The sequence below is a fragment of the Oryza sativa genome, chromosome 9 (genome assembly GCF_034140825.1).
Source record: "Oryza sativa Japonica Group chromosome 9, ASM3414082v1".
Lineage (NCBI taxonomy): Eukaryota > Viridiplantae > Streptophyta > Magnoliopsida > Poales > Poaceae > Oryza > Oryza sativa.
In genome coordinates, this window is record NC_089043.1 from 19,657,240 (window position 1) to 19,676,630 (window position 19,391).

Genomic DNA, 19,391 nt, shown 5'->3' on the forward strand with positions numbered 1-19,391 from the left:
AGATAGATAGATAGATGTGTGACGGTGTGAGTAGTTTATATATATGCTGTATGAGTGTTGTCATTTATTTTTCATACGAGGGGTATCCCCTTGATGGTTTAAAACGGTTTCTCCATATTTTCATAGAGCACCGCTACACGTACTAAATTTTTCTTACTAAATTTGTACTAACAATCATCTCAACCGTTTGATTCAAGTAGATGGAAGTTATAAAAAATCTAGATGCACTCATAGCATGACATGTCAGTGTTAGTAAAAATTTAGTAAGAAAAAGTTAGTACGTATAGACTTTTCCATTTTCATATTTCCCTGCCATCATTCCTCGCAAGAAAAAAAAAGTGCTACATCTCTGTAGGTGCAATGGTACAAATGGACGCTTATACAATGCGCATTAAACTGCTAATTTGTATTATACATATGTATATAAAATATATAGATACGTATATACATGAGAGACTTATAGAGGGAGAAACCCACCGCGCCCTCGAGAGAGTGGTTGCGTATTAGGCGCCCCCAACGTACGGGCGCAAGAAAACAGCAGCTTCAATAGCGTAGAATTGCACAATCGTCTTAGCAACTTTACATCTCCCTTCTTCCAAATTGCAAAACCAATATTTATTAGAACATGAGCAACACTGCAGCTAGCCGAGGGAGAGAACACATCAACTCCCGGCCCAATATATAGCACACCACAAGGAACAGAGAACAGCAGGCCGGCGCAAGGAGGGGCTAGCCCCAGTAAGCTACAGTTTCCATAGCGACAGTGATACTTCGCCTTTAACACGAGGCAGATCTCGCAACAACGACAGGATGATCACCAGCCAAAATCAAAACTTGCGTCCTAAGATGCTTCAGCCAGCTGCTGCTGCTGCTGCCCCTCACCTGCATTTCACATCCAGGATGGGGACGTTTCTTCCTCCAGGTCGTCACTGGACGCAACGACATGATATGCTGCGTACCTTCGGTGACAGCAGAAGACGCATCTGCCAGGTTTCATCGTGACGGTTTCTTCTTCCTCCTTTTTCCGGCGATGATCAGATTGCATATGTTCAGATGCCAATGGAAGCTGAAGCTTTCGTGGCGTTTTTGTATATGTGTGTGTGCGCTACACGATCACAACGTGTGGTTGGTGGCAAACTGGCAGGGTGTGTGATGGATGATGCTACCAAACTAAGGTGCCTGGTCACCTTCTCTGAATCGCTGGGGATGCCAAGAAAAAAAAAAGAAAAGAAAAGGTGATCGATCGATGCCTCGTTTGCTTATGGCTCAATGCTGTGACTCGATCGATGGGCAGAAACGTGCGTTTGGCTTGGGACAGACCAACCTACTCTAGACTTGAACAGCAATTTTCGGTTGGATTTGAGTTGATAGGAACGACTATTTGTGCACCGCAAGTAGAAAGAAATCAGTTCAGGAGTACTAGGGACATCTTGTCAAAAAGACTAGTTTTGATCGGTTTAGCTATTGAACTCGGAATCCATTTCTTGTAATCTTGTCACTGAACTGAAAAAAAGTGGTTGTCCTTCACTTACAGCTTCCAGTAATCCCGTATAAACAATGGCGTCCTATATCAAATGTGCATTATCTAGACTTCCGTATAAACAATGTGCAGACTCTAGAAAATTGGACTTCCTTGGACGCATAATCTCGTCGGTGTGCGTCAGTCATTCCAGTGTACTAATCTACTCCAGTAATCAACTGGAGAGGACTTCCGTACTCACCAAACTAATCTTGAAGCAAGCTCAGGTAGAATTACTCGCGGCAACCATGCATCAAATTTTAAATGCCCCAATATTGGTACTACTACAACTATACTACTACCACTCACCAATATAATCTAGCCCTTTTAATTCTTGTTTGTTTAAATAAAAGAGCAAAGGGGAGAAAAATGAGGAGATGGCGGGAAAGCCAAGCATCGGTTGGTGACTGATCTCGCGGGTTGGTCCGCGAACGCAGCCTGACAACAACGGCAGCAGCTGCATCTGCAGCAGCAGCAGCAGCAGCCAACGCACGCACGCAGGCCTCCTCTCCTCTCCTCCCTCGCGCCAACGCGCCACCATGCAAAGCAAGCAAGCAACACACAACCCCTTCGCTTCACTTGGCGGCAACGGAGACGCCGCACCCAACCAACCCGCCACCGTCTCCCACACGCGCCGACGCCTCCTCGACCCCTCCTCTCCCGCGCGCGCGCGAACAAACAGCCACCCCTCACCTCTCGATCCCTCCCACCCGCCAAAACCCCCCCTCCCATATAGCCCCTGCCACAAGCGGGTGGAGCAAGCGATCGATCGCCCTTCCTCCTCCTCCTCTCCTCCTTCCTGCGTCGCCTCCCTGATCAGCCGCAGCTCGTTGCCGGCCGTTGTTGCGCGGCCATGGAGGCGAGCGCCGGGCTGGTGGCCGGGTCGCACAACCGGAACGAGCTGGTGCTGATCCGGGGGCACGAGGAGCCCAAGCCGCTGCGGGCGCTGAGCGGGCAGGTGTGCGAGATATGCGGCGACGAGGTCGGCCGCACCGTCGACGGCGACCTCTTCGTCGCCTGCAACGAGTGCGGCTTCCCGGTGTGCCGCCCCTGCTACGAGTACGAGCGCCGCGAGGGCACCCAGAACTGCCCCCAGTGCAAGACCCGCTACAAGCGCCTCAAGGGTAAAAAAACACACTCACATCACGCTACGCCCTTGATACCGCGATCGCGAGGTTTCCGTTGATTGATCTCTAATGGCGATGGTGGTGGTGGTGGTTTTGTTACAGGGAGCCCGAGGGTGCCCGGGGACGAGGACGAGGAGGACATTGACGACCTGGAGCACGAGTTCAACATCGACGACGAGAAGCAGAAGCAGCTGCAGCAGGATCAGGATGGCATGCAGAACAGCCACATCACCGAGGCGATGCTGCACGGCAAGATGAGCTACGGGAGGGGCCCCGACGACGGCGACGGCAACAGCACCCCGCTCCCGCCGATCATCACCGGCGCTCGCTCCGTCCCGGTACACACAACACACCTCACCCCACTCACACCAAATTCTCTCCCTCTTCTCACCTCAACATGTTCACGAAATGTTCTTTGTAAAAAAAAATTCAGGTGAGCGGGGAGTTCCCGATATCGAACAGCCATGGCCATGGCGAGTTCTCCTCTTCCCTGCACAAGCGCATCCACCCCTACCCGGTGTCTGAGCCAGGTAGTATAACGAATTCACTACACTAATTAATCAATGTTCTTGATGAACACACATTGATCATCTCAATCATCTACCGATGAATTCTGACCAGGGAGTGCAAAGTGGGACGAGAAGAAAGAGGTGAGCTGGAAGGAGAGGATGGACGACTGGAAATCCAAGCAGGGCATCGTCGCCGGCGGCGCCCCCGATCCCGACGACTACGACGCCGACGTCCCACTGTACGCAATCCTCAGCTGAGCAGCTTACACTGATCATGCATGACAACTAGTATATTGATCATGCCTGAACTCTCTGTGGCTTGCAGGAACGACGAGGCGAGGCAGCCGCTGTCGAGGAAGGTGTCGATCGCGTCGAGCAAGGTGAACCCGTACCGGATGGTGATCATCCTCCGTCTCGTGGTGCTCGGCTTCTTCCTCCGGTACCGCATCCTCCACCCGGTGCCCGACGCCATCCCGCTGTGGCTCACCTCCATCATCTGCGAGATCTGGTTCGCCGTGTCGTGGATCCTCGACCAGTTCCCCAAGTGGTACCCGATCGACAGGGAGACCTACCTCGACCGCCTCTCCCTCCGCTACGAGCGCGAGGGGGAGCCGTCGCTGCTGTCGGCGGTGGACCTGTTCGTCAGCACGGTGGATCCGCTCAAGGAGCCGCCGCTGGTCACGGCCAACACCGTGCTGTCCATCCTCGCCGTCGACTACCCCGTCGACAAGGTGTCCTGCTACGTCTCCGACGACGGCGCGTCCATGCTCACGTTCGAGTCGCTGTCGGAGACGGCGGAGTTCGCCCGCAAGTGGGTGCCATTCTGCAAGAAGTTCAGCATCGAGCCCCGCGCCCCGGAGTTCTACTTCTCCCAGAAGGTCGACTACCTCAAGGACAAGGTCCATCCCAACTTCGTCCAGGAGCGCCGCGCCATGAAGGTAATATCGATCGCCATCGTCATTGCTGATTCTGTAGGAGCTTGACGAAGAGCTAACTGTTGTGGGGGCATTGGCATTTGATCGAGCAGAGAGAGTACGAGGAGTTCAAGGTGAGGATCAACGCGCTGGTGGCGAAGGCGCAGAAGGTGCCGGCGGAAGGGTGGATCATGAAGGACGGGACGCCATGGCCGGGGAACAACACCCGCGACCACCCGGGCATGATCCAGGTGTTCCTCGGCCACAGCGGCGGCCACGACACCGAGGGCAACGAGCTCCCCCGCCTCGTCTACGTCTCCCGTGAGAAGCGCCCCGGCTTCCAGCACCACAAGAAGGCCGGCGCCATGAACGCCCTCGTACGCCACGCCACCACATCCTTCATCTTCAAAACAACACAACTCTGCTCGATTTGATCGAAATTTCTGGTTTGCTTGGCAGATTCGTGTGTCGGCCGTGCTGACGAACGCGCCGTTCATGCTCAACTTGGATTGCGATCACTACATCAACAACAGCAAGGCCATCAGGGAGGCGATGTGCTTCCTCATGGATCCGCAGGTCGGACGGAAGGTTTGCTACGTGCAGTTCCCGCAGAGGTTCGACGGCATCGACGTCCACGACCGATACGCCAACCGCAACACCGTCTTCTTCGACGTGAGCTCTCTCCCACACAAACTAGATGAATATATACAATCTTGAAAAATCCAGAGCAAATCACGATCGATCGAGCAATGTGACTGAAATTTTGTGTGGTGCGTTCTTGGTGAGATCATCAGATCAACATGAAGGGGCTTGATGGGATCCAGGGCCCGGTGTACGTCGGGACAGGGTGCGTGTTCAGGCGGCAGGCGCTGTACGGATACAACCCACCCAAGGGACCCAAGAGGCCCAAGATGGTGACCTGCGACTGCTGCCCTTGCTTCGGGAGGAAGAAGCGGAAGCACGGCAAGGACGGCCTCCCGGAGGCCGTCGCCGCCGACGGCGGTGAGCTCCCAAATTCAGAGCTAAGAAGAAATTATGGTGTGAGAAGATTTTCAGCTGATGGAATAATGTAAGTTTGTGTGTGGTGGATCAGGGATGGACAGCGACAAGGAGATGCTCATGTCGCAGATGAACTTCGAGAAGCGGTTCGGGCAGTCGGCGGCGTTCGTGACGTCGACGCTGATGGAGGAAGGCGGCGTCCCGCCGTCGTCCAGCCCCGCCGCGCTCCTCAAGGAGGCCATCCATGTCATCAGCTGCGGCTACGAGGACAAGACCGACTGGGGTCTCGAGGTAACCACCGTTATCAGACACTAAGCCATATTACCATTGAGTGAGTTTGTGGTGTGAACGCCATGGATGTGTGTGATGCAGCTGGGGTGGATCTACGGGTCGATCACGGAGGACATCCTAACGGGGTTCAAGATGCACTGCCGCGGGTGGAGGTCGGTGTACTGCATGCCGAAGAGGGCGGCGTTCAAGGGGTCAGCGCCGATCAACCTATCTGACCGTCTCAACCAGGTGCTCCGGTGGGCGCTCGGCTCCGTCGAGATCTTCTTCAGCCGGCACAGCCCGCTCCTCTACGGCTACAAGAACGGCAACCTCAAGTGGCTCGAGCGCTTCTCCTACATCAACACCACCATCTACCCCTTCACTTCTCTCCCCCTCCTCGCCTACTGCACCCTACCCGCCGTCTGCCTCCTCACCGGCAAGTTCATCATGCCTCCGGTCAGTCCCATCCCATCCTGCCATCAATTGCTCCTCTTCTTCCATGGATTTTCCCGCCAAAACTGAAGTTTCAAATGTTCTGAACCTTTTCTTGGTGATGCAGATTAGCACGTTTGCGAGTTTGTTCTTCATCGCGCTCTTCATCTCCATCTTCGCGACGGGCATCCTGGAGATGAGGTGGAGCGGGGTGAGCATCGAGGAGTGGTGGAGGAACGAGCAGTTCTGGGTCATCGGCGGCGTGTCGGCGCACCTGTTCGCGGTGGTGCAGGGCCTGCTCAAGGTGCTGGCCGGGATCGACACCAACTTCACCGTCACGTCCAAGGCCACCGGAGACGAGGACGACGAGTTCGCGGAGCTCTACGCCTTCAAGTGGACCACCCTCCTCATCCCGCCCACCACGCTGCTCATCCTCAACATCATCGGCGTCGTCGCCGGCGTCTCCGACGCCATCAACAACGGCTCCGAGGCGTGGGGCCCGCTCTTCGGGAAGCTCTTCTTCGCCTTCTGGGTCATCGTCCACCTCTACCCCTTCCTCAAGGGGCTCATGGGGAGGCAGAACCGGACGCCCACCATTGTTGTCATCTGGTCCGTGCTGCTCGCCTCCATCTTTTCCTTGCTCTGGGTCAGGATTGATCCCTTCACCATCAAGGCCAGGGGCCCTGACGTCAGGCAGTGCGGCATCAACTGCTGAGAGAGGGCGTCAGCGATTTCTGAAGATTTGTGCATAGGGGGGCAGCAAGAAGATCGATTTGTAAAAGTTTTGTATTGCTCGTGTTGAGTTCGTGCTATGTTCTTCTGTAATATTTTGGGACCCAGAAATGGTTTAAACTTTTGAAGAGGGAATGGACAGATGGCCATATTTGAATGTTAAGCAACAAGGGCTGGTATTCTCACTCCATGTTTGTTAGATTTTTTGCAGCTGTGTTCTCATTGCTCCTACTAGGGATATATGGGTAATTTGGACCAAACCATGGGCATTAATGTAGCTTAAAAGTATATGAATCGATTTGGTCAAGGGCTGAAGTAATATTCCTACAAGGAATATATTCAGATTGCAGCACAGGCAGCTTTGCTTTAAACTGACTCAAACAAAACAAATACTAGAATTTTGAGTCTTGCATCTAGGTAAGAAAGTGTTAGGCAAGGCTTAGCCTAGGTGTAAAGCCTAAGTGAAACCAAAAGGATACCAAATCTGAGAGAACATCCTAAGAACGCATACGGCAAATTGGCCATCCCATGAGAATTCAACTCTTATGTTTTAAATTTCAACTACTGCATAAGGTACTTCTGACATTTCAACAAACTGAAATGTGCCCAGCAACAGTGTTGTTTAGAGTAAACTGCAATCCAAAGAAAATATATATTGGTACGAGTGAGATGTCAGCATTCACCCAACGCTTAAGTTGGTCAAGCTGACGAAAAGAGTAGAGCTACAGACCTATATATCTGGCAACAACAGTTGGAGGAGAAGAAAAAGGGAAATACACTTTTTTCATTACTTTTGCCCTTCCATTTCATCTGTGTATTTTCTTTCCAGATGCCAAAAAATACAATCGGAAAGAACATAGCTCTATCATTGTAGAAATACTAACAAATAATTTTAGAGAAACTAAAGAGAGGTAGGTGGGTGTGGGGAACCTGAATGAATTTATTTACACATGAGGAGACCTTTTAAGTAAATCTATCATCTGTACCGCACCATGAGTTGTTAGCTGCACAGCATCACTCCATGATCACCAGGGGATGTTCAACGTTCTTTTGGTCTATTATTTCATCTCTACAAACTCCTTGTATGTTTGCACAATATGTTCATATCGCCAGAGGCTCAACTTGCACTGGTGTACCTGTTCAGAAGGCTGGTCTGGGACTTGCAGATCTTCCCTTAGATTGTCAAATCATATGAGCAATTCCAGGCCTCAGTTGTGTGAGATGCGTCCGCAGGCTGGACTCCTGTACCTGATTAAAAATACAACAGCTCTAGGTAAGGCTTTGTGTATGAACTGTTGCCATCATGGGCAGTTTGCCATCAATTACAGAGAAATTACATTATTTGATATTCAAGGGGGCTCTGTGCTCAGATTTAGGAAAGATTACATGGGATTACATTGGAAGTACCTGTAGTTTTGCTGCCATAGCTAATAATTCTCTGCATTCATCAAGCATGGCCTTTTCTTGTCTTGCTATAACTGAAAGTTCTGATACCAAATATGTCCTGTCCTCAACCTGGTAAGATAATACAGTATGAAACTAAGCCAGGTTTGGGCAGTTTGCTGTAAATTTGTAATTTTAAAACCCTCCCCTTCTTAATAAATTTTGGCTGGCCCAGCGGAAAAAAAAAACTAAGCAACCAATGAAAAGAACTTGATAGAAGATGGAGGGTGTTCTTTATTAGATACTTAAAAATTAAAATCTATTGTATATTCATCCTCAGAAACCAGTGCAGGGTTCCTTCTTTTTTTTTTTTTTGAGTAAAGTGCATTAGCGGTCCTTAAACTTGTAGGGTTATGTCATATAGGTCCCTAAACTCTCAAAATGCATATCCAGGTCACAGAACTTATCAAAGTGTATCACCTAGGTCCCAAATTGACACATCCCCTATAGGATCCTACGTGTCGCTGATGTGGCAATGCCACATGGACGTGACGTGCCTTTTTCTTTTTTTTCTTCTTTTCTTTTTCTTTTTCGTTTTCTTCTCATTCTTCTTTTTTTTTCCTTTCTTCTGCACGGATCACATAGAAAGGAGAAGAAAGGGGAAAAACGAGAAGAAAAAAAAGAAAAAAAATAAATGGGTCCTATTTGTCAGTCAAAATAATGCCACGTCATGTCCGTGTGGCATGCCACATTAACGCCACGTAAAATCATAAAGGGGTTGTGGCGATTTGGGACCTAGATGACACACTATGACAAGTTTTGGGACTTGGATATGCATTTTGAGAGTTTAGGGACCTAGATGACACACCCCTACAAGTTTAAGGACCGCCCCTACACTTTACTCTTTTTTTTTCAGGGAATTAGAGATCTCTAACTGTCACAAAGATGAGTAGATGACTACAGGCGGGCATGGAAGATCACAACCAGAGATAATATTTTCCTTATAAAAGGTAATTCTTGTGCTAAATGTGTACTAAACAATGAGCTAACAAAATCAGCTTCATATGGTTAAAAAAATGATTTCCAAAGACAGATAAAAGTGGACAGTAAAATTTTCAGTTGTATGCGCACTGTTAGCTGACCTTTGGAAGCATACAGCGAACCGCTGATCCCAAACCTTGCATGATATCAACAGCAGAGCTTACGGCATTCTTAAGAGCAACTACATCAGCCTGTTAACACAATAATTAAAACCATTAGCCATAATCACAAAGTAGCAGTTAATAATGAAGAAATTACGAAATTGTTTGCGATTTCAGTAATGCAACATTTTACAGCATACCTTTGCTCCTGATGTAACTGGAAGACGCAATGTGCTTGCTTTTAGAGCTTCAGTTGCGTGGAATAATGAAATACTGTTCTCCTTTTCAAGTGCTGGCCATTGTTCAAGGTAATCAATCTGAATCAAAATAACAGCAGATTAAAAATTTGTTGTATGCATTTGACAATTTATATTTTCTCTTATCATTGTAGATACCGATTACTCTGTGTTGCATACTTAATTTTTGCATATATAATAGCGATGCCTCCCTGATACAACACAATATTTAGACTTTGTGCTTTCTAAGCACATTATTTTGAATTTTCCTGACACTGCTTTGATTGCAAAGAAGAAGATGTTAGTGTTGTCATGTGATCTGCTGGAGTAGATTAAATGTTCTCTCTGCTGTCCAATAGAGGATAAATGATCTCTTGCAAACCCCTACTTTTCAAATCTCACGTCTCACCATCTTTAGAAAACCAAAGTGTGACATAACAAGCTCACAACTATGTCCTTATTGTGCAGTTCAATGTATTTACTTCAACATTGCTAAGTTATCCTAAGTTTATCCTATTTGCATCAGAAGACTCTTTTTACTCTGTAACCAGCCTTTATCTTTCACAGAAGAGACTACATAGCAAATTGTTTATATTTACTTTCACCAGCCGTGCTTCGATTATGAGCATTATAGCAAGTCTGTGCCAACCTGACACAAGTTGGGATTATATCTGAACGCGTGATAACTTGCATTTTAGAACAACCTTGGTAGATTATACAATTATAAAAATCATTAATGAGTGGGAAGAGCTTACCTGCTCTTTAAGAATGCCATGTAGCTTCAACTCTTGTTGTATGCATTGAACCATGATTCTTCTCATATTAACAACATCCCGCAAGTTCGAGGTATTCCTCAAAACATTATATATAATACTCTGTTTTACATGACAACATAGAAAGAACTTTCAACAATTAAAGATCACTAAAAAAATAATGGCAAATATTAAAGGAGAGTACATCTACACACCCAAGAGACTAATGCTAAGAAATAGCAGACCTCAAATTTACAGTGCAAAATCAATTGTCAGTTTTTAAGTCAAACAAATAACCACCAGTAGATCTAGCTGATATTTTACTTAATCACATTTCATAGTCTGGAAGCTTGTTTTAATTGATCATAAAGAAAAGTAATCTCAAAAGCTTATCAGATCAGGAAGCAAATCATTGCATAAACACACTTATGGACCTATGGTTATGTTGGTATCCATCAAAGGAGGACACTGCAAAGGGAACAAGGAAGACTGTGCAATGTGATGCAAACCAAATGCTAACTTTACCTCAGCTGTCACTTTTTGGAAAGACATAGTATCTTCTGCATAAGCATTTACAAAGATCCATTGCAAGTATCTATTATAAGACAGGTGCAATTGGTGGATATTTTCAATTTGGCTGGAGTTCTTCTTTCCTTTTTTTGCATCAACCATGTAGCTAATAATAGGTGACGCAACACCTGATTGAATACTTCCAGCACTTTGTGACCGGCTAGGTGTTGAAGGCCTTGTCCGAGATGGGCTCTGAAAGGACCTAGAAATAGAGGATGTAACTGAAGAGGCCTTGCTTGGCGAAGATGAGCGATGAAGAACAGGAACAGGTAAAGTAACTGCCCTACTTGGACGGCTAACGGATTTACATCTCTCTGTTGACTGTGAATAAGCATGACAGCGAGAGTCTACTTTGTCATCTCTTCCACCTGCATGAATAGCCAATCTCCTTGCTACCTCATCCAATGATTTATTAAACCCTTTGCCTGTGCCTTCAGAAGCAAGCGTCTTCCTTGGTGAAACACCTCTAGAAATATTTGTTGAAGGGACTGATCTGCCAGCTTTGTCAGACATGTCAATACTCCTTGACAAAATATTGCTGGCCACACGGCCACTCTGCATTGCTGGCCAGCGGTGTTGTTCGATTACCCTCCTAGGTTGGTCCTCTGAGGGTTGAGCATTCTCACATTGTTCACCAATGTTCTTCCTTCTCAGAGGACTCCTCTTCCTCTCGGCTATAACACTAGCTTGCCCCTTCGTTTGATCCAAAGATCCACTGGGGACTACCTTATCCTTTTTATTACCGGGGGTAACCACAGATTCTGACTGGAAAGAGGAAGATAGGTTTCGCATTGCTGGCCACAAGCCATCAGTATTCCTTGTGCTTGTTATTCGCCTAGAACTCTTATGTCCCTCTGTAACAGTATTACGAACTGGTGTGACAGACCTTGATGCAGGGGTGGAGGGTGTTGACACTCTAGAAGAAGGAGTTGAGGGCCTTCTTCTGTCTGCTGATTGAGCTCTTTTTGGTTCTGGTGTGCATTCATTTGCGGAGGTCCGCCCAGGACTTGGTGATGTGCATCTCCTTGCTGTGGTGGCAGCAGAATGAGCAGACAGACCATTCTTGTACCTGGAAGCAACATCTCTCCCACGGTTTACTGGAGAAGCATTATGCTTCTCGGATGGAACTAGCGGTGGTCTTAGAGTCTCATTGAGAATACCAGTCTTCTTCACATCACTCTTGAGGACATCCATGAAGAATTGCAACTTCCACAGTAGTAACAACGTCAAGATGACTCATGAAACTTGAACCCCTTGGCAAACTGAGATCTACCAAACATCCAAAGAAGAACACCAAACAATCAGAAGGTTTCGAATACAAAAAGCAATCATCTATTTAACTTGAAGTAAGCAAGAGAAACTTCTCACATATACAAATAAATAAGCAATAAAAAGGTAATGCAGATATCGCAGATGGCTGAATTCAGAAATGAGATGCTGCTATACCAGTTCAAGGACCAAAAATATTTACAGCTATGATTGTTGCTGCAATTCCTCTCACAGGGATATCGAAGGCAGATTGGTGATGGGAAGTGATCTAATAGTGGCTTGGAAGCAAGGGAGGAGGGTGGCATTTATGAATACATTGCACATCCATTACAGAACATAAAAAAAAAGATATTTTGGGTAAAATCACAGCTGCTACATGGGATCATGCAGCATTCGAGAAAGGACGAAGCAAATAAACAAACTGTTTGCGGAGATTCTGATGGTTTTGGAACAGACAGGACAATCCACATGCATGAGATGAGACGAATCTCTTTGCTAGAAAAAAGTTTAATAATTTCTCATCAGAAGCAGCATGGGAAACAGGGACCTTTTTTAATGATTACCACTTATGAACCATGCACATGCATTGAGATTTTGTATGCTCCAATACAGACAAAGAGAAAAAATATAACAGTGGACATAGTGCCAAATAAAATTGGCAGAGTTCACTTGAAGTTGCCGGGAATTTTCTTCGATCAAATCGACTAACCAAACGCAAAAACAATATCACACTCAAAGGCAACAGCATGATGCTTACATTGTTGGGCTCTAAATTAGATAATCCTAGCTAGAAGAATTCACCCAGCAAGAGCAAATCAACCACATATAGCATAGATGGAGGCATATTCCCTGGCTCTTAGGATTCACAACAGGGGATTTGTACGGCTCGATCGCCATAAATTGGTTTAACTAGCACATAATTTAAAAATGCACTGTTTACTACCCCAAGCACCGAAATCACCTATAATAACAGCTCAAAGTACGGAGAAAAAGTAATTTCGCAGTTAAATAAAATTAACTCTCCCTAGATACAGACAACGAACAAGGCAACAAGCCAATAGAAACCATGCCAAGCCAGATTCCTCAGAACTCACGCCGCAACACCCTAGTTCCCCACGGAATCCGCCGCGAGAAACCCAAACCACGCACCAGGATCATCCGAGAACAGCGACGAAGCCAATCCGGACTCGCCGATGCTCCATCCCCGTCAAAACCCACGCGGCGGAGGCGCGGAGCACCATCCAAACATCGTCCTAGCCTACGAGCTCCAAACCCCCTCTTCCTTCCCCCCCTAGCTCAATCGGATTCAATCAAAAACACACCGCAGCTTCTCTCCACGCCAACCAAACCGTAACTACTGCACCAAGTAAACGTGGAACCTCACCTCAGCGATCGCGGCGAGACCCCCAAACTGCTCTCCTCCTCCTCGCCGCAACGCCGCCGGGTCGTGGGATCCCGTGGACAAGCAGCCGGGGAACCCTCGCGGAGTCGCAGCGACTAGTCCACTACTTACCGATTTCTCGGCGGGAGGGGAGAGGAGAGGGGAGGGCAGCGGCGTGGAAGGGGAGATGGAGGAGAAGGACGGTTGCCGCGGGGGCGAGGGCGCAATTAAGGAAGACCAAACGGTTTCCCTAATTGCGCGCTTCTCTTGTTGTTAAGCCATGGAGGACTACTACTAAACCCCACCACCACCCGGGGGGCGGGGGATCCGGTACGTGTACCCCGGGCGTGTACCCCGGCCCCCACCAGTGCGCTGTGCAGTAGGGCGATGAGGGGATTGGAGGAGCTGGGCCTGGCTAGGTGGGGGCTGTGGTCCTGGGCTTTTCCCTCGTGCACACGCAACTTCGTACCCAGAGAGAATTAACACTCCTGTCTCTCTGCGGTTAACTACAGGTTTAGACTGAGTTCGGAGGCACCCTTGCTGTCTGACACGAAAAACAAAACAAAGGATTAGCGCGAGATTAATTCAATATTAGTTTAAAAACTTGAAAAATATATTATGTTTATAATCATATAAACACTATAAATACTTTGAGGGTTATGTTTATGATCCATCGTATATAAATTGTCCAATCTATACTCCATCCATCCCAAAATATAAACATTTTCAACATAGTGTCAAAGTCAAATGTTTTTAACTTTAACTATTAATAGAAAAAATATAAAAAAGATCAATCATATAAAATTGATATTACTAGATTTATCATTAAACAAACTACCATAATATGTAACTTATTTTATTTAAAATATCTTACTTTTATAGATATTGTTGGTAAAAGTAGCATCTCGAAGACGATGACGAAGCCTAAAAATGCTTATATTTTGGGATGGAGGGGTAGCTTGGTTACCGAAATGTGAAACGCATACGAGTATAACAATGCATTTTACATCAATTTTTTAGGATGTTATTGTCGAATCATGGGTACATGAATGAATAGCATGCTAGTACCTCTCTGCAGGGTGCAGACAAACAATATTTATGTTCCATGGGGCAATCGGAATTTTGTAGACTTGTAGTTGGAGGTAGAAATATGGGACCTCATGGTCATAACTGATTTGTTCAACGGAAGCAACAACATAGGAAAAAAGGAGAGCAGGCGAGTTCTTCCCGGATTAGCTCATCTCCTTGGACCAAATTAAAAGTAATTAACACGATTTAACAAAGCCTGGTCAATGATGCCGGTAGGCTTCATTAGCTGACCTAATCTCTAGGGTAGAGACCCCTTTATTTTACGATGACCTTTTCAATCTTTATCATCGCTGGAAGACACTGATGTCTGATATGGAGTAAGCTAGGCGGCTAGTAATAGCATTCAAGAACAGTCCATTCAATGAAGAATCCAAATCAAAGCAAACACCCTCCAGAGTCCAAAATTGATGGCGATCAAACTTTTATAATCCTAAATTCTCTTCATTTTAAAATATAAGGGTATTTTGTTTTTTTAAATAAGGCTTTACTGGCAATTATATGAAAGTATTTTTGAAGACAAGTCTTAAAACATCAATTTTACTTACAAAATTAAGAGAGTAACTTTGAGACATACATATGGTAAGAGGAAACGGTGAGTGCTTCAAGTCAAATGCGGGTTATAGCCCACAATATGCGCAGTTCTCATGATCATGAGACATCGGCTCCACCGTTTGCTTTTTATTTTATCAGCCATTACTAAATTTTAAATTTTAAAACATAATTTAAAAAGTTAATTATGATATTTCTTTTATCGCACATATAAAAGTTATATATAAAAATCATTTTTATTGTTAATAAGTGCTGTATTTTTAGTTAGTTGCAGAATTCTAACTTGGCGAAATATCACTCTATTTCTCTCTTTTTTTATCTTGCCAAAGTCATATCATATTCTGAACATGAGAACATCTATGGGTAACCTGGTATATTAATTTTGAAGTCTGGACAGGCAGTGATTAGTTTTATATGGAACCTGCATGTTTTGATGTTTCTGAACCGAAGACACACATATGCCTGCCTCTGCCTGCCGTTGCTCCGTCAGGCTCTCTATTTCCCGCGCAGGCGCGCACCATACGTACGTGGAGCCATAGAACCGGAGCCGGGGAGGCCGGCCGGGAGGGCCCCATCGTGGTGACCACGTTCGCCGTCTCTCCAACCGCCACGTTTCCCCGCCCCACGCCTCCATCAGTGCGCGCACTCTGGCGCACATGGTGGCCGCGCGCGCCGCCCGATCGCGACACGCCGCACCCTCCCGCGCGCGCACCCGTCCATCACAGAGAGACAACTATTCGTTGCGAAAACATTTCGCCAGTTTGAGATGTGTGTTTGTACGGGAGATTCCCACGTTCCAGTGGCAAACTGGCAATAACTGATCGGGTCACCACTCACCACTGGCTTATGGCGCTGCGCATGCGTGATGCCTCGCCCACTGCTATTTGGAATTCGCTGTCGTTTTCCAGGAGCATGTTTAGATTCATTTGGAATAGCAAATGTTAAATGGTAAATAGCAAAAGTTTTGGTGGTAAAAGTTTTAGCATTACAAAAATACTAGTTGGTGTTTAGATGCATCCTAAACTTTTGCCATTCTAGCACTTTTTGGTGGAGAGAGAGAAAGAGTGAGTGCCCAAAGCACTTTTTGGCATAATTTGCTACTATGGACTAGCAAATGGCAAATAACAAATTGTCAACTTTTGCTACTAGTATTTAAATCCAAAATAGTAAAAAGTGCTTCAGAAAAGCAAAACTTTTGCCATTTTGGAGGATCTAAACAGGCCCTCAGTTTTAGGCTGGCTTTAAAACAAAGCAATTTTTTAAGATAATAGAATATAACATCCCGGCCTTTGCTCAACGAGCTGCAACCAATTATTATAGCCTAACACTCGTAATGAGTGCAATTAATTTAAATAGAATTATAGAAATAAAAGACAAATCATGAAGAACAAACAAACCAAAAACTATCAACCCAAGATAAAGAGTACACAATTATTGAATTCTGTTTGTGAACCTCTATCCTAAATTGGTAAATAATTGCATAATCGTTGTCTCAATATTACGATATACAACCTTTAAAAGCTGGTCATCTTCATCACACCTTTGTAGTTGTGCCAAAGACATGAGCTAATGTGTTGCCTTGAAAATTATCTGCATATATAAAACAAATGGTATTTTATCAAAAATCATATCATTCCTACTCATCCATAAAGTCTAATATATAACATATGCTCTTATAAGTACAAGTTTTCTACTACAAAACAATTGTAGAGGAATTTTTTTAGGATTTAAATTTTATATGATTTTTCCTAAATGGTCCTTTCAAACAAAGATTGGTGTTTTTCATATTCAATGAATTCCTAAGTATTGGCTCAATGCATATAGATCTTGAAGAAATATCGGCAATGGCTCTAATCCCTTAAAAAATTATTTTAGTCTATCTCTCTTTGTTTTTTTGTCTATTAAACGATCGTTCAAGTGTTTTTATTGCGTTTTGCAATTATCTGTTTCACCCATTTTTATTAGATAGAACTAGGGGTGAAGACGGTACGGAAACGGACGGAAATAATCTTTTATCGTTTTCGTTTTCATATATCTTTTCGGAATCGAAATCGGAATCGGAAACCCTGGATACTAAAACAGAATCGAATATTATCGAAACCGAAAACGGAGCGAAAACGAACCGGTGCGAATACGATAACGAAAATTTATCGGAATAAAAAAAACCCCCTTAAACCGATAAACCCAATTCTCAAGTCTCAATGGTCAACAATTCATCGTAAAACACAATCATATAAGTCCAATTGTTAAGTATCAACAGTACATCATAAAACACAATCTATGGAATAAATTAGTAATGCTGTGTTGATAAATCCTAATGCAGGGAAAAAATATTCTTATGTAATTTTAGATTTGTATAACAAATATTTTTTAAAAAAATAACAGCCAAACACCATAGTATTAACTATTTAGTACTTAAAAAAAGAATCCAATGTATTTCGTGATTTCTGGAAATTCCAAGAAAAATTCCGAAAATTCTGAGGAAATTTCCAGAAAGTTTCCGACCGATTCCGAGTTTCGACGGAAACTGCCATTGTCATTTTCGATTCTGTTTCCGAGAAAATATTTCTGAATCCGTTTCCGTTTACGAAAATTTCAACCGACAGATTCCGTTTCCGAAAATAGGTCCGGAATCCGGAAAGTTTCCGTAACGTTTTCACTCCTAGATAAAACTGTATTTTTACTATTTATCTATTTTGTCAATCGTATTAATAAAAAGAAATGAGCCGTAGAGCGTTACGAGGTACACACGCACAGCTTAAGGTACTTGATACTGCTACTACTTTTTGGTCTTTTGGATGGACAATGGAGAATAAATTAGAGCGGAAGCAACGTGCGCGGCACTATGATTACCCCCGTGCCCCTTTAGAAAAACACACCATGCATTCATGCTTAGTAAGCACTGCACCAGCAAAGTTAACACGCAGCAATCAAATTAAGGAGGCAGCCATCATAATTATCGCCGCTCTGGGCTCTGGCCTTAATAACACAACGTGGCAGATGTACGACCCACTGACCCAGAGAGTACGACAGTACGTACGAGCGAAAGCATCACCACATCACGATTCACGGTGATATTCTTTTTCTCTCTCTGTTTATCTATACCATGTTTCCTGATCAGTTGTGATCTCAATTGATTAAGCAGAGGTGAAATGTGATCAGATGCGCTAGGCAGGTCAGTCAGATGCAAGCCACCGGGCATTTCTTCTCGGGGAGAAATTAATCAAAGAAATTAAGCTAAGTATGGTCAAGTTCAAGCGTGTGCATGCGCAGCATGCATGGGTATGACCAGATAACACGCATCTTTAACTTATCCTGCCGATCGATATTTTATCAGCCTTACCATGACCATGTCAAAGCATTGAAACTGTGTTTGGATATACTAGTATTAGAAGAGTAATCATCAGTCGTGCTAGTTTAAGGTATCCAGCTTTCACATTATGGCATGCATGCATACCTATGTTATTTCTTTTAATGCATGGGGATAACCTTGGTATGCTTTAAAAAGATTATCAGCTTATGATAATATGTTATGTTATTATCATGACCATGATATGTTTTACAAAGCTCCCAACTTGTAATATGTTTTCAGTTTTTAGTACAAAGATGCAGTATTGGTTGTAATTAATCCTGTGGAGTGGATCTTTTTTTTTTCCTTTTGAACGGCTGCTAATTAGGTTTTTACTCCTTTTGCATCATTGCATTCCCTTGAAATTTGATTCATTCCCTACATCCCATGAATTTTCACTTTGGTCCCTTCTATTCTCATTCCATTAATTGATCTTGAATTGATTGCTAGTTTTTTGAAACGATTATATGTTGTCGTGCTTATGTGCTAGCTTATTACTCCCTCCATTCCAAAATATAAGGCTTAATCACTCTTAACCTAAAGACCAAGAAATAATTATTATCACCTCATAGTTTGAATCACATTAATAAATATAATGCATGCACCTAATAGAATTAAAGCTATTGAGGATGAAGAACTTAAAAAATAATAATTTAGTGCAAAAGAATGGCTAGTTAATAGCATGAATTCATGCCATTATATTATGAAACATCTTTTTAGTTGTGCCTTATATTATGGAATGGAGGGATTACTAATAAATATAGTTCTCAAATTGAACACATTCATTTATATATAAAAAAAGGATAGACTTATTTGATCATACATTAGAAAAGTGAAATTTCTAAATAACTTTCAAATCAAACTTGCTGAAATTCATACAATAGTTTCATTGGAATTTAAATTCAAGTAAAAAATAGTTTTGGTTTTCAAATCCTCAGTGAAACTTTTCTACAAAATTCATTGTTTTTGACATTTGTTTGGAATTGTTTTTTCAAATGTGGGGTCAAATAATTTTGTCCCCCTTGATTTTATTCTAAATTAAATCTTTTCACATTGGAAGTTATTATTTTTTTAAGAAAGTAAGTGCTCCTTCTATCCTAAAACATAACCATTTTAGCTATTGATTTAGATAACTGTGTGTTTAGATTCATAACCAAATGTTGCTATAT

The 19,391-nt window shown here is 44.3% G+C and overlaps 2 protein-coding genes across 3 annotated transcripts; one reads left to right on the plus strand and one right to left on the minus strand.

The window, feature by feature from the left end:
- The first annotated feature begins 2,279 nt into the window (after window positions 1–2,279).
- On the plus strand, window positions 2,280–6,869 carry LOC4347093 (cellulose synthase A catalytic subunit 9 [UDP-forming]-like). Its single transcript, NM_001422768.1, has 11 exons — window positions 2,280–2,643; window positions 2,749–2,984; window positions 3,080–3,176; window positions 3,268–3,394; window positions 3,481–4,093; window positions 4,183–4,446; window positions 4,529–4,741; window positions 4,864–5,071; window positions 5,163–5,359; window positions 5,441–5,794; window positions 5,898–6,869. Exons 1-11 carry the CDS (start codon window positions 2,373–2,375, stop codon window positions 6,483–6,485), a joined length of 3,168 nt encoding a protein of 1,055 aa, NP_001409697.1. The 5' UTR covers window positions 2,280–2,372; the 3' UTR covers window positions 6,486–6,869.
- Window positions 6,870–7,253: 384 nt separating this feature from the next.
- Window positions 7,254–13,538, minus strand: LOC4347094 (AUGMIN subunit 8). Of its 2 annotated transcripts, none has more exons than XM_066303874.1 (7): window positions 13,239–13,478; window positions 10,541–11,847; window positions 10,019–10,138; window positions 9,228–9,344; window positions 9,028–9,117; window positions 7,910–8,017; window positions 7,254–7,750 (listed from the first exon to the last, which is right to left on the minus strand). In XM_066303874.1, exons 2-7 carry the CDS (start codon window positions 11,777–11,779, stop codon window positions 7,685–7,687), a joined length of 1,740 nt encoding a protein of 579 aa, XP_066159971.1. In that variant the 5' UTR covers window positions 11,780–11,847; window positions 13,239–13,478; the 3' UTR covers window positions 7,254–7,684. The 2 variants fall into 2 exon arrangements, with proteins under 2 accessions (XP_066159971.1, NP_001409696.1); NM_001422767.1 differs by having other exon boundaries at window positions 7,260–7,750; window positions 10,541–11,854; window positions 13,239–13,538.
- Window positions 13,539–19,391: the final 5,853 nt, after the last annotated feature.

Coding starts and splice junctions, on each gene's coding strand:
- LOC4347094 (XM_066303874.1), bottom strand. CDS start 11,779: ATGGATGTCCTCAAGAGTGATGTGAAGAAGACTGGTATTCTCAATGAG. Junction 9,345..10,018: donor ATGGCATTCTTAAAGAGCAG/GTAAGCTCTTCC, acceptor ATTTTGATTCAG/ATTGATTACCTTGAACAATG. Junction 9,118..9,227: donor CAGTTACATCAGGAGCAAAG/GTATGCTGTAAA, acceptor TTGTGTTAACAG/GCTGATGTAGTTGCTCTTAA.
- LOC4347093 (NM_001422768.1), top strand. CDS start 2,373: ATGGAGGCGAGCGCCGGGCTGGTGGCCGGGTCGCACAACCGGAACGAG. Junction 4,447..4,528: donor CCGGCGCCATGAACGCCCTC/GTACGCCACGCC, acceptor TTTGCTTGGCAG/ATTCGTGTGTCGGCCGTGCT. Junction 5,072..5,162: donor GGCCGTCGCCGCCGACGGCG/GTGAGCTCCCAA, acceptor GTGGTGGATCAG/GGATGGACAGCGACAAGGAG.